This window comes from Petaurus breviceps, unplaced genomic scaffold (genome assembly GCF_028583685.1).
Source record: "Petaurus breviceps papuanus isolate PSGF00001 unplaced genomic scaffold, PetGlider_PUasm1.0 189, whole genome shotgun sequence".
Lineage (NCBI taxonomy): Eukaryota > Metazoa > Chordata > Mammalia > Diprotodontia > Petauridae > Petaurus > Petaurus breviceps.
This window is the reverse complement of record NW_027185809.1, coordinates 327,430-341,729: the sequence shown is the minus strand read 5'-3', so window position 1 is coordinate 341,729 and position 14,300 is coordinate 327,430. Positions and strand designations below refer to the sequence as shown.

Genomic DNA, 14,300 nt, shown 5'->3' with positions numbered 1-14,300 from the left:
GAGCCCTGATTCGATCCCAAGTCATCCCAACTCTTCTTACTCACTGAGCCACCTGGCCGCCCCTAAGCAATTGGGATTAAGTAACTTGCTCAGGGTTACACGGCCAGGTGTTTCTGGGTGGGTGCTAAGTGTCTGAGCCCTGATTCGATCCCAAGTCATCCCGACTCTTCTTACTCACTGAGCCACCTGGCCGCCCCTAAGCAATTGGGATTAAGTAACTTGCTCAGGGTTACACAGCCAGGTGTTTCTGGGTGGGCGCTAAGTGTCTGAGCCCAGATTGGATCCCAGGTCATTCCGACTCTGGGGCCGGTGCTCTTACTCGCTGTGCTACCTGGCGTATGGCTAATTTTTTGCCAAGAAGAGCCTAGAGGAACATTAGAGAGATCCAAGATCTTCCTTTCCAGGCTCACTGCCATCTACAGATCCTTTGCAATACCCAGCAGTCATCTCCCTCTTCCCCAACCTTCTCCTGTTAATAAACTACAGTTTTCTGTACTCATACTCTTTGACCTACTATGTAACCTTCTTCCCATTAATTTACTGAGCAGTTTCTGTATGTAAGACATCATGTCAGGTTCTTAGGGAGAGGTTATAAATAAATATAAGGGACCACAATCCTTGTCTTCTAGGAGATTACAATCTAGGTGGAAACAGAAGGCATAAACAAATGAAAAGCTAATCTTTTAACAAGTATATAATGTTATAACCATATAAAGTGACAAGAATAAATTGGCCAGTTTTTAGACTGGCAAAAGAGAGGAAAAAAAAGACGTTGTCTTCTTCAAAGAATTTACCCTGGGACGCTATTCCCATATTCTTGAGATGGTATCACTACTCAAAACATTTCTGGAACTGCTCTTTTGGAATTGCCTTGAGAATGCCTTCAGCAAACATAATCTCTGGAATATGTGGAACAGTGGCCAATTGCTATTATCTGAAGATGGACTTATTTTTTTGAACCCACAGTCATACTAAGCCATATCTAATGAAAAAATACAAGTGATAATATAACATGGGATCAAAACAAGGAATGGATATTAAATCGAAAATTTCTTATGAAGAAAACGTTGAGATCATAATGATCTACAATTTCCTGAAGAGAGTGTTAGCGAGTGCAATCATTTTCTGAATTCAGGAAACAGAGAGTTCACTAGGCTAGAATAATGTGGAAATGTGTATGGTAGCAGGAATTTGAAGATCCTGCTTTGAAGATTATACCCTGCCCCCGAACAGGCTGAATGTAATCACATGGACCCTGTGGTGGGAGGAGTTTTCTGAAGGGTAGAGCAGAGCCCACAGGAAGCTTGGAGTCAACAGGTAAGACACAGTGGGAGAAGAGGGCACATCAGAGGGAGACAGTTAGTAAATGTTGGTTGCTCGCTACCTGCTGTGATGGCTAGGCTTATGTTGATTTGTGGGAAGGCTAAAGGATGCTGTGGCTCTCTGTGCTATTTATGGCTTATTAAACTTCTTTGCTACTATGATGGAATAGGCTTACTGGTTTTGGGTTTTGGTTTTCTGGTATCAGAATAAATATCTTGCTTCTGTCTTCTTTGTGATCGAGCATTATGCAGGAATATTTATAGTGTTCACTGGTGCTGTGAATATTGCATTGGCACTACAATGAATATTCCATGAAGTAACACTCAAGGGGGTCCTTGAAGGATGAATAAATCCTATTGACAGGTGGAGTATGGGTAAAACTATGAGCAAAGGCCAAAAGATAAACTGAAAAGGTGTTAGAAGAATCAGGAATTTTTGTCGTGGATCCCTTTGGCAAACTGGTAACACCTATAGATTTCTTCTTAGAACAATGCTTTTCTCTTTTTTTTGAGGGAGAAGGTAGGGCAATTGGGGTTAAGGGACTTGCAAGGTCACATGGCTAGGGGTGTGTGTGTGTGTGTGTGAGAGTGAGAGAGTGAGAGAGTGAGAGAGAGAGAGAGAGAGAGAGAGAGAGAGAGAGAGAGAGAGAGAGGAGTCCAGATTTGAACTCAGGTCCTCCTGACTCCAAGGCTGATGATCTATTCACTGTTCCACCTACCCGCCCCCAGAACAATGCTTTTAAATGCATAAAATAAAATTTTGTTGCTCAGTCATTTCAGTCTTTCCAACTCTTTGTGACACCATTTGGGGTTTTCTTGGCAACGTTACTGGCATGATTTGCCATTTCCTTCTCTAGCTCATTTTATAGATGAGGCAACAGAGAAAATAGGGCCAAATAATTTGCCCAGGTTCACATAGCTAGGAAGTGTGTGAGACAGGATTTGAATTCAAGTCTTCCAGACTCCTTCCAGACTCCAGGTTTGGAAACTGATCTACTGTGCCACCTTCCGGACACATAAAATAAATGTAATGTAAATCATTTATCTTGAAATACAGTTATAAAAGTTTTTAAAAACAAAAACAGGACCTCAGGTTAAGAACTCAGCGGACTAATTTAACTGAAGACAAGGATTCATATATAGGGAACTGGGCTGGATAAGGATGGAAAGACAGATTGTGATAGCTAATTTTCTGTAAGTGATGCAGCCACCACTAATTTTTGCTTAATTAATCCCAAAGTTTTCATTGTGAGTCCTGCTGTTACTCATTTACCATTCTTTGTACCAGTACACTACCACAGATATGATCTCAAGACTTTCTAACTGTCCAATCTCTCCAAGTTCAAGTTTCAGAGAGTCCCACATTTTTATCTCACTCCCCAACACACACTTTTGGGAAAAAGGTCTCCATATATATGTATATATCTCCCAGGACAATTACCACCACAATATTCAAAAGGTACATCTGAGGGGTGGCCAGGTGGCTCAGTGAGTAAGAGCACCGGCTCCAGTGTCTGGATGACCTGGGGATCAAATCCGGGCTCAGATACTTAGCACCTCACCCGGAAATAACTGGCCGTGTAACCTTGAGCAAGTTACTTAACCCCGATTGCTTAAAAAAAAAGGTACATCTGCATATCATGTAACATATATAGACAAAAACATGATATTGAGATAAATGGTGAATGAGTATTCTCTGCAAATAAACAACTTACTCTTTTCGGGATTCATCCTGCTTGCTTTTAAGATGGCTTAACCTCTCCTTTTTATCTACAAACCTGTGAGAAACAAAAAACAATTGTTCCAGTTTATATTTTTTCAAAGTTTACTAACGTAAGTAAATTGTTAAGAGCTAAATTTTTAAGAACATGACCAACAAAGTACTACTACATCTCATGTTTATTTTAATAAGGGGTTCATTATTTTCCATTCAAAAAAAGATTTCTGAAGTTCATAACAATCTTTAACTGAATTAGTTTCTATGGTAGGTAAGCACACCAAAATATAAAATATAATCTAGATTGAATGAAGACTTCCATTTTCTATTTCTATGTTACATAGGTCATCCAAAAATTATTTTACATAAAGAGCTTAATAACCAATAATAATAGTTCATATTTTATAATGTTTTAAGTGTTTGCACTTAACATTTATCTCATATGATCCTGATGTAAATTGAAGCCATACTTCTAAGCTAAACTCTCTTTGGAAAAAAAAAGTCAGAGGCTAAGAATCAATCACTAAATATTAGGATGAATTTAGGCTTTTCATAAAAGCCATATTTTAGGAAGAAATTTTATGGCATTGGACCAATATGGTTAATATGCTTTCCCATGGAGATTATGCCTTAAAAATTTCAAACAAATACCTGGTTCTATCAGTGTACACAGTTGTAAATGTTAGGGAATTTGAAGATCTTCCCTGATTTGAAAATATACTCTGCCCCCTAATAGGCTGAATGTGGTCACATGGGGCCTGTGGTGGGAGGCTTGTTTTTCAGGAATGCTCACAATCTTGTTACTTTGTGATTGGGAAGTGAGTCCCGAGGGTTGTGACGTTCTCTTACCCTAGTAGATTATGAGGTTTTGCTTTGGGGCTCACTCCTGGGAAGAGTTGTGTCATTTGGCCAGCTGAGACTCTGAGCAGCCATTGAGCCCCCGGGTTTGAAAACCCAGATGTTGGTGCTTCTCTCTCTGGTAACTAAGTATGGATGCAATGGACAGACAGTTGGAAGCCCCGTCTGCTGAACTGTGTTGTTTTCTGTGTCTGTATTTTTCCCTGCTTATAATTTCAGTTTGTATTTTCTGAAGTTCAGGGTGCTGACCTTTTCCCCTTAACTAGGGAAATGATACATGGTTGATTAAAGTAAGATTGTTAACCCTTTCTTGAGTTACTTTCCTTTAGAAAAGCAGATCTAAGAACCTGTGCTAGCAGCCATCCTGGGTATGCTAGGGTGCTTGCTGCTACAACTGGGCATCTAAACAGTTATCTAGCAAAAATAACCAACAGGATTTTATATATCACTATATGCAAATGATGGAAGCTTTTGAAATCAGAATGTTTTCAAGGCAGAAAATAAGGCATCTTCACCTCTCAAAATGCATTTTAAACTCTCTGATTCTATAATTCGACTTATAGCCAACATGATACAGAACCTCAGTAGTTGAAGTCTAAAAGCACAGTTCCCAGCTCTCCAAGATCTTAAAATATAATATGTTGAAAATACTGAATATATCAAATAATCAGGAAAAAGAGACTTGTGATATCACACAGGAAGCAGAATAATATAATTACCAAGTAATTATGATTGGATCCATTTAACACCATTATGGTCATTTTAATAATTTATTTGTGTAATTGTATGCAGGATAATATGAGAAGAGAACTAGCCTCTAAGCCAAGAAGTCCTATAATAGCCGCCTGACCCTGGTATGTCACTTATTCTCTATAGGCAAATCTCAAGACTCTTATGTTGTGGAGAAGGTGTTGCCTTACACTGGTAGACAGTTTCTTTACCTGGCAGTTTTCTACACTAATGAATTCACGGGTCCAATTTGAATCCTTGTTTGTATAAACCTAAACCTTTGCCAATGCAGTGGTTAGAGTGCGAAGTCCAGAGTCAGGAAGACTCATTTCCCTGAGTTCAAATCCAGCTTCAGACACTTACCGTGTTTCCCCGATAGTAAGGCACTGTCTTATTAAATTTTTTGGACAGAAAAACACCAGAGGGCTTATTTTCAGGGGAGGGCTTATTTTAATGAACATCGACAGCAATTTTAATAAACAGGTAAATGTGAACAAAAAAATGTACCTTTATTCAATAAGCAAATCACTGGGGAAGAACAGGATGACGCGCTCACGCGGGGGGGGGGGGAGACGGTGCATACAGAGGGTACCGTAATGTAGCGTGTAGCGCAGGGGATCACCTTCACTACAGTAGCAATCTCAATAGGGCTTATTTTCGGGATAGGTCTTATTATCGGGGAAACACGGTAGTAGCTGTTTGAACCTGCAAGTTATTTCACTCTGCCTCACTCAAGTGTCCTCATCTGTAAAACGAGCTGGAGAAGGCCATGGCAAACCATTCCAATATTTTTGCCAAGAAAACCCTAAATGGGGTCACAAAGAATTGGATATAACTAAACAACAATAAACTCTTTTGCCAACAGGAAGTGAGGGAAATAACATTAAAAATTTTTTTGTACCATTGCCTAGTACCAGGGATAAATTAAATGCTTGATAATATGATGAAAATATAATTTCATCCACGGGGATTCCACTGGTTTAGAATGCACCAATTTCACCCAGGGAGTCATTCCTTAATGCCAACAGCTGATTATAGTAGGATTTGGGATTTTTGCTGATTCATCTTGTTATACACTACATAAAAATGCCTGCACCTACAGTCACCATTTTGAATCACCTCAGGACAGTCAGCCATACGTTTGCTGTTCCTGGCAATTTTCCAGTTGGTTGGTTGATCCAGCCCTAGTCTCAATCAACAAGCTTCTATTAAGCAGTCTGAGCCAGACACTGTGCCAAATGCTGAATATTTATATAGCACTTTTTAAGGTTTGCAAAGCTCTCAACAGTAATAGGTAGAAAAGTCAGGGAGGATTTAGATGAGTTCTGGTTTGGACATAATGAGTTTAAGATGTCTACTGGACATGCAGCTTGAGATCTCTGAAAGGCATCAGTGTGAGACTGGAAGTTAGCAGAGACACTGGGATAGGAAAGGTAGATTTGAGAATCATCAGCAAAGAGACTGGCAATTAAATTCATGGGGGGCTAACGAGATCAAGTGAAGTAGTATAGAGGGAGAAGGGAGCTCACGACAGAACCCTGAGGGATCCTGAAGGAACCCTGAATTAGAGGGCATCATCTGAAGGAGGATCCAGCAAGAGAGAGAAGTAGTCAGAGGCAGGAGAACCAGGAGAGTGGTGTATAAAAATCCTAGAGAGAAGATATTATCAAAGAGGAGAGAGTGATCAACAGTATCAAAGGCTGCAGGCAGGTCAAGGAGAATGAGGATTTAGAAAAGGCCACTGGATTTAGCAACTAAGAGATCATCGGTAACTTTGGAAAAAGCAGTTTCGATGGAATGGTAAGGTTGGAAGCCTGATTTTAAGCAGTTAAGGCAGTGAGAGGAGAGAAAGTGAAGGCACCTATTATAGATGGCCTTTTCAAAGAGTTTAGCTACAAAGAGCAAAAGAGAAATAGGCCAAAGTTAGTAGGAATATAAGGATCAGGGGAGGGATTTTTCAGGATAGGGAAGACATGGGTATGTTTGCAGGTAGTAGGAAATGAGCCAGTTGAGAGGGAGAGACTGCAATTAAGTTTGAATGGAGGTGACAGTCTGTAGGAGGAGATAAGACCAAATGGGATCACTTGAACGAGAGAGTAAGGCCACTTCATCCGATGAAACAGGGGTGAAGGGGGAGAGAGAGAGAGAGAAGGCATCTGAGTGATAGAGGGGGAGAAGAGGGAGTTCACAGTGAATGGCCTCAAATTTTTTCTGTAAAATATGGGGCAAAGTTCTCGGCTACAAGAGTGGGCATGGGTAGAGAGAGATGGGAGGTTTGAGGTGAATGAAAAGCTTTGAAGAGCTGCGGGTGACAGTGAGTTCATGAGGGGAGGGATAGTAGTATTGCCTAGTAGTAGAGAAGGCGCAGTTGAGATCATGTAACAGAAATTTGTAATAGATTAAGATGGAATGGTTTTGTGATTTTTTTCTACTTTCGTTCGCCAGAAGAGAAGGCAATGAATGGCGGGAGTGATCCAAGGCTGAGGCTTGATTGGACATAATCAGCAATTTATATGAACCAGCTGAACTGGTTCACAAAAGGTTCAAGATGGGGAAAAGAGAAGAGAGTGGACAGTGCAGGGGAGATAGCCTGTGAAAGAATTAAGGGGTCAAGGCAATGGAGGTATGGATGAAACGTAGGGTTTTGTGAGGGAAGGCAGAACAAGAAGTGAAAGGCCAATAGACTGTAGTCAGATAAGGGGATTTCAGAATTCTTTTTAAAAATTGTTTTTTATTAACTTGTTTGTTTCCTTTTAGTTTACAGGATTCAATTCTACAATTCCTTGAATTTCACATTTTGACCCTCCCCCCCCCCCATGGCAGCTTATAGTCAAGTATAGGATCTGTAAATATTTTCACATTGTACATTAGTCAGGTTGTAAGGACGGATTGTATAGGCTGGAATGAAAAATGGTAAAGAGGCCATAAAACCAAATAAGAGAAGGAAAAAGATCAGGTATTTTGCTTCCACCTGGATATAAAGTTCTTTCTACTTCTTTCTTTGGATGCACATATTTCTCTCCATCATGAGTCTTTTGGGATTGACTTATATCACTGCATTGCTGAGAAGAGTCCAGTCTATCAAAGTTGGTCGTCACACATACGTTGTGTCTGTAATTGTGTACAAATTTCTGCTTGTTCTACTCTTCTCACTCAGTATCAGTTCTTTTAAGGCTCTCCAGGTAAATATGAAGACTGTCTGCTCCTCATTTCTTATAGCACAATAGTATTCCATAACATGCATATGCCACAACTTGTTAAGCCATTCCCCAATTCATGGGCAGCCCCTTAATTTCCAATTCTTTGCCACCACAAAAAGAGGGGCTATAAACATTTTTGTACATATGGGTATTTCTCCCATTTCTATGATCTCTTTGGGATATAACCCTAGGAATGGTATTGCCGGATCAAAGGGTATGAAAGTATTTCTAGTCCTTTGGGTATAATTCCAGATTGCTCTCCAGAAAGGCTGGATCAGTTCACAACTCCACCAACAATGCATTAGTGTTCCAGTTTGCCCACATCCTCTCCAGCATTTGTCATTTTCCTGTTTTGTCATCTTAGCCAATCCGACTGGTGAGATGTGGTACATCAGAGTTGTTTTGATTTGCATTTCTCTAATCAGTAGTGAATTAGAGCATTTCTTCATGTGCTTATAGATAGCTTTAATTTCTTTCTCTGAAAACTGCCTGTTCATATCCTTTGACCATTTATCAACTGGGAAATGACTTGTATTCTTATAAATTTGACTCAATTCTCTGTATATTTTAGAAATGAGTCCTTTGTCAGAGACATAGGTTGTAAAGATTCTTTCCCAATTTCCCGCCTCCCTCTTAATCTTGGTTACATTGGCTTTGTTTGTACAGAAACTTTTCAATTTCATGTAGTCAAAATTATCCATTTTACATTTTATAATGTTCTCTAATTCTTGTTTAGTCATAAAATCTTTCCCTCTCCACAAGTCTGATAGGTAAACTATTACTTGTTTTAGGAGACTGCTTACAGTATCAATCTTTATACCTAGATCATGCATCCATTTAGACTTGATTTTGGTATATGGTGTTAGATAATGGTCTATGCCCAGTTTCTGCCATACTATATTCCAGTTTTCCCAGCAGTTTCCCAGCAGTCAAATAGTGAGTTCTTATACCCAAAACCAGGGTCTGGAGGTTTATCAAACAATACATTACTATAGTCATTGACTTCTGAATCTTGTGTGCCTAATCTATTCCATTGATCCACTCCTCAATTCCTCAGCCAGTACCAAGTAGTTTTGATGACCGCTGCTTTATAATACAGATTGAAATCTGGTATAGCTAGTCCACCTTCCGTAGCATTTCTTTTCATTAATTCTCTTGATATTCTGGACCATTTGTTCTTCCAAATGAATTTTGTTACCATTTTTTCTAGCTCTATAAAGTAGTTTTTTTGTAAATTAATTGGCATGGCACTAAATATATAATTTAATTTAGCTAAAATTGTCATTTTTATTGTATTAGCTCGACTCAGTCACTAGCAATTGATATTTTTCAAATTAGTTAGATCTGACTTTATTTGTGTGAAAAGTGTTTTGTAGTTATGATCATACAGGTCCTGAGTTTGTTTTGGCAGGTAGATTCCCAAATATTTTATAATGTCTACAGTAACTTTAAATGGGATTTCTCTTTCTATTTCTTGCTGTTGAATTTCATTGGAAATATATAGGAATGCCGAAGATTTATGTGGGTTTATTTTATATCCTGCAACTTTGCCAAATTTATTTATTGTCTCAAGTAGTTTTTTACTTGATTCTCTAGGATTCTCTAAGTATATCATCATATCATCTGCAAAGAGTGATAGCTTGGTCACTTCTTTGCCTAATTTGATTCCTTTGATTTCTTTTTCTTTTCTAATTGCTACTGCTAACATTTCTAGTACCAGATTGAATAAGAGGGGTGATAGTGGACACCCTTGTTTCACCCCTGATCTTGTGGGAAATGCTTCTAGCTTCTCCCCATTACATATAATACTGATGGTTTTAAATAGATGCTACCTATTATTTTAAGGAAGGCTCCATTTATTCCTATACTTTCTAATGTTTTTAATAGGAATGGATGTTGTATTTTGTCAAAAGCCTTTTCTGCATCTATTGAGATGATCATGTGGTTTCTGATAGTTTTATTGTTGATATGATCAATTATACTGATGGTTTTCCTAATATTAAACCATCCTTGCATTCCTGGAATAAAACCTACCTGATCAAAGTATATAATTCTTGAGATAAGTTGCTGTAGTCTTTTTGCTAGTATTTTATTTAGAATTTTTGCATCTATATTACATGAGGGAGATTGGTCTATAATTTTCTTTCTCTGTTTTATGTCTTCCTGATTTAGGTATCAGTACCATATTTGTGTCATAAAAAGAATTTGGTAGGACTCCTTCTTCACTAATTTTCCCAAATAGTTTGTAGAGTCTTGGACTCAATTGTTCTTTAAATGTTTGATAGAATTCACTAGTGAATCCATCTGGCCCTGGAGATTTTTTCCTAGGGAGCTGACTGATGGCTTGTTCAATTTCTTTTTCTGAGATGGGGTTATTTAAGTAATTTACTTCCTCTTCAGTTAATCTGGGCAACTTGTATGTTTGTAAATATTCATCCATTTCCCTAAGATTGTCAAATTTATGTTGGGGGGAATTGGGAAAAATAATTCCTAAGTATTGTTTTGATTTCCTCTTCATTGGAGGTAGATTCACCCTTTTCATTTTTGATACTCATAATTTGGTTTTCTTCTTTCTTTTTTTTTATCATATTGACTAAGGGTCTATCAATTTTGTTGGTTTTTTCATAAAACCAGCTCTTGGTTTTATTTATTAATTCAATAGTTTTCTTAATTTCAATTTTATTAATCTCTCCTTTTGTCTTCAATATTTCTAATTTAGTATTTAATTGGGGATTTTGAATTTGTTCTTTTTCTAGGTTTTTTAATTGCATGCCCAATTCGTTGGGCTCCCTTTTCTCTAATTTAATCACGTATGCACTCAGGGATATAAAACTTCCCCTAAGAACTGCCTTTAATGCATCCCACAGATTTTGGTATAATGTCTCATTATTATCATTCTCTTGAATGAAATTACTGATTGTTTCTATAATTTCTTGTTTGACCCACTCATTCTTTTTTTTTTTTCATAAGCAATTGGGGTTAAGTAACTTGCTCAAGGTTACACAGCCAGTTTTTATTTCTGGGTGTGTTGCTAAGTATCTGAGCCCGGATTTGATCCAGGTCATCCCGACACTGGAGCTGGTGCTCTTACTCGCTGAGCCACCTGGCCGCCCCTAAGCAATTGGGGTTAAGTAACTTGCTCAAACATGGCCAGGTGTTTCTGGGTGGGTGCTAAGTGTCTGAGCCCAGGATTCGACTTCTCAACAGTGGAGCCGGTGCTCTTACTCGCTGTGCTACCTGGCCGCCCCCGACCCACTCATTCTTTAGGATTAAATTGTTTAATTTCCAATTAGTTTTTAGTCTGTCTTCCCCGGGCCCTTTATTGCATATAATTTTTATTGCATCATGATCTGAGAAGGATGCATTTAATATTTTTGCCTTACTGCATAGAATTGTGAGGTTTTTATGCCCTAGAATATGGTCAATTTTTGAGTATGTGCCATGAACCACTGAGAAGAAAGTATATTCCTTTTTATCCCCATTCAGTTTTCTCCAGAGATCTATCATACCTATCTTCTCTAAAATCCTGTTCACCTCCTTAACTTCTTTATTGTTTATTTTGAGGTTGGGTTTATCAAGTTCAGAGAGGGGGAGATTAAGGTCTCCCACTAGTATAGTTTTGCTATCTATTTCTTCCTCTAATTCCTTTACCTTCTCCTCTAGGAATTTGGATGCTAGACCACTTAGTGCATATATGTTAAGTAATGATATTGCTTCATTCTCGATGGTGCCTTTTAACAGGATATAGTTTCCTTCCTTCTCTCTTTTAATTAGGTTAATTTTTGCTTTTGCTTTATTTGAGATAAGGATTGCTACCCCTGATTTTTTTACTTTAGCTGAGGCATGATATATTTTATTCAAACCTTTTACCTTTACCTTGTGTGTATCCCTCTGTTTCAGATGTGTTTCTTGTAAACAGCATATTGTAGGATTATGATTTCTAATCCATTCTGCTATTCGTCTCCATTTTATGGGAGAGTTCATTCCATTCACATTTACAGTTATGATTGTTATCTGTTTCTTTCCCTCCATCCTATTCCTGCCCCTGTTAATGTTCATATTTTCCCTCCCTTCTCCCTTCCCCTCAATAGTATTCCTTTTGACCACCGCCTCCCTCAGTGTTCCCTTTTCAGCCCTCCTCCCTTTTCCTCCCCTTTCCCCTTACTACTTCCCTCCCTACAAACCACTCCCACCCCCCTTTCATAACCCTTTCCCCCTCCTACTGCCTGTAGGATATTTTTATACTTAATGAAGTATGCTATTTCTTCTTCGCATCAAGAGTGACAGGAACAAATCTCATGCGAAGCTCCTCTCCCTCCCCTCTTTCCCTCTAAAATGATACTTTTTGCGTTTCTTCTCCAGAGTCCTATGCTTAACTGGTTGTTATTTTCTCCTTGTACCAGAACCAATGAGGGAAAAGCTCATATGCTTCCCAACTCCCTCCCTCTTTTTCCTTCTGCTATACAGTTTTTATGCCTTTATGAGTGGCATAATTTACCCTTTTCCACTTCAACCATTCCCTTTCTTCCACTGCAGTCCCTTTGTAGCCCTTAATAAGATTTTTAAAAATCGTCATTTTGTGTATTTTATAGTCATACCCTCTACTTGTCTATAACCAGTTTGCTCTTATCAAATAGCAGGGTGTGTGTGTATTCTCCGTGTTTACCTTTCTAAGTCACTGTTGCATCTCGTAATTGGAGGTTGAATTTTCCATTGAGTTCTGGCTTTTTTATCAAGAAGGTCTGGAACTCTGTTATATCATTAAATCACCATTTCTTTGCCTGGAAGAATATGCTCAGTCTCGCTGGGTATGTGATCCTTGGTTGTAACTCGAGCTCTTTTGCCTTCCAGAAAATTGTATTCCCCTGCCTCCAATCTTTCAGTATAAAGGCTGCCAAATCCTGTGCAATCCTCACTGTGGACCCTCGATATTTGAATTGTTTCTTTCTGGCCACTTGTGATAGTAATGGCAATTAAAGATTCCCCTGTATTGGCTTGGTTTTCAAATTGATTGTGTTAAAACCCAGAGCTTGTTAATCCCACCTGTGGGATGGACTTGTTGATGTGAAAAGAAAGTCCTGAACTGGGAGGAGCTGGTGACGTAGATTTGGAGGGACAAGAGAGAGGCAGAAGAACTTTTTGGAAGCAGCACCTCGTGGAGGCAGAGAGAGACTGAGAAGGATTGCTGAGGGCCACTTTGAATTGCCCTGGACTTTTGAGACCTGCCCCCTGAGCTGCCAAGGACTGAGGAGACATGGCTGTTTTGCTGGTACTTTGTCTGTCTGTTTTGATGTTCTTTTGCCAGATTTGTCCACTGGTGAAAGACAGTCCTTTTGTTGAAGAAGTCCTGGAACCTGGCTGCTGGCTAAGAGCTCCTGAGACTGTCCTGCAGACAGAGAGTGAATTCTGTCCACTGGTGAAGGACAGTGCTGTTGTTGCAGGGGTCTGGGAACCTTTTTGTTGGTTCAGAAGCCCTGAAGAAGGATTTTCTTGTTGTATGTTTACAGAAATCCTGGGAGAGGGTTTTGCTAATGTTTTCAGGGGTTCTAGGACTGTTCTGCAGACAGAGGATGAATTAATGAAGGGACTGGCAATGTATCTTGTGGCCTTGCTAAGCCTTGTCTCCCCAGGAACTTAATGTAATGTAACACCAAGGAAAGGCAACTTCCCAAGGTTCAAAATACCAGCATAGGTGCTCTCCATTTTATTCAGTGACAAACCAAGGACAGAGAAGATCAAAACATGACATCATTCAAAATACAGCATTTACTAAGTGTGATTAAATAATCTCCAAGTACTACCCCACCCCAGGACCTTCCAATCATTCAACCAATTACAAAGTCTCTGTTCTAAATACTTCTCCACCCCTAGGCTGTGCCTTCATTTAGTCCACCACAAAACCCCTCTTCTCAAATGGAGATTAGTTTCCAAACATAAGTAAAATACCTTCATTTGTTCAATCACAGAGCACAAAAAGGTCAAAAGTTCCCCACCCCTGGATCACAATTGAATCTACCCCAGAGTTACATCAAGTTTAAGCACAGCACTTAATACTCAAATAGAGGTCTTTTCTTCATCTTGACAAGAGGCAAGTTCTCAGCAATCTTAGTTCCTGGGGAGACAAGGTGGATTCTCTCGATTTCTATTTTACCCTCAGGTTCTAGTATCTCAGGGAAGTTTTCCTTAACGAGCTCTTGGAGAATGTTGTCCAGGCTCATTTTTTCATCATAATTTTCTGGTAGGCCTATGATTCTCAGATTATCTCTCCTGGATCTGTTTTCCAGGTCATTTATTTTTTCTTTGAGGTATTTTACCTCTTTTTCTAATTTTTCATTCTTGTTGTTTTGCTTGGCTAATTCTTGGTTCCTCATAGAGTTATTTGTTTCCATTTGGTTAATTCTGGTTTTTAGCAAATCATTTTCCTTGGTTAATTTTTGAAGCTCCTTTTCCATATCATACACTTTTCTTTTTAGA

The 14,300-nt window shown here is 38.9% G+C and overlaps 1 protein-coding gene across 2 annotated transcripts in view; it reads right to left on the bottom strand.

Moving 5' to 3' along the window:
- The window catches only part of ATG14 (autophagy related 14), a 96,587-nt gene that overhangs the window by 48,313 nt on the left and 33,974 nt on the right, over nucleotides 1-14,300 (bottom strand). For both annotated transcript variants that reach the window (XM_069091758.1, XM_069091756.1), the window contains exon 2: nucleotides 3,038-3,100. In XM_069091758.1, coding sequence (XP_068947859.1) covers nucleotides 3,038-3,100 — 63 coding nt within the window. The remainder of the gene's footprint in view (nucleotides 1-3,037; nucleotides 3,101-14,300) is intronic.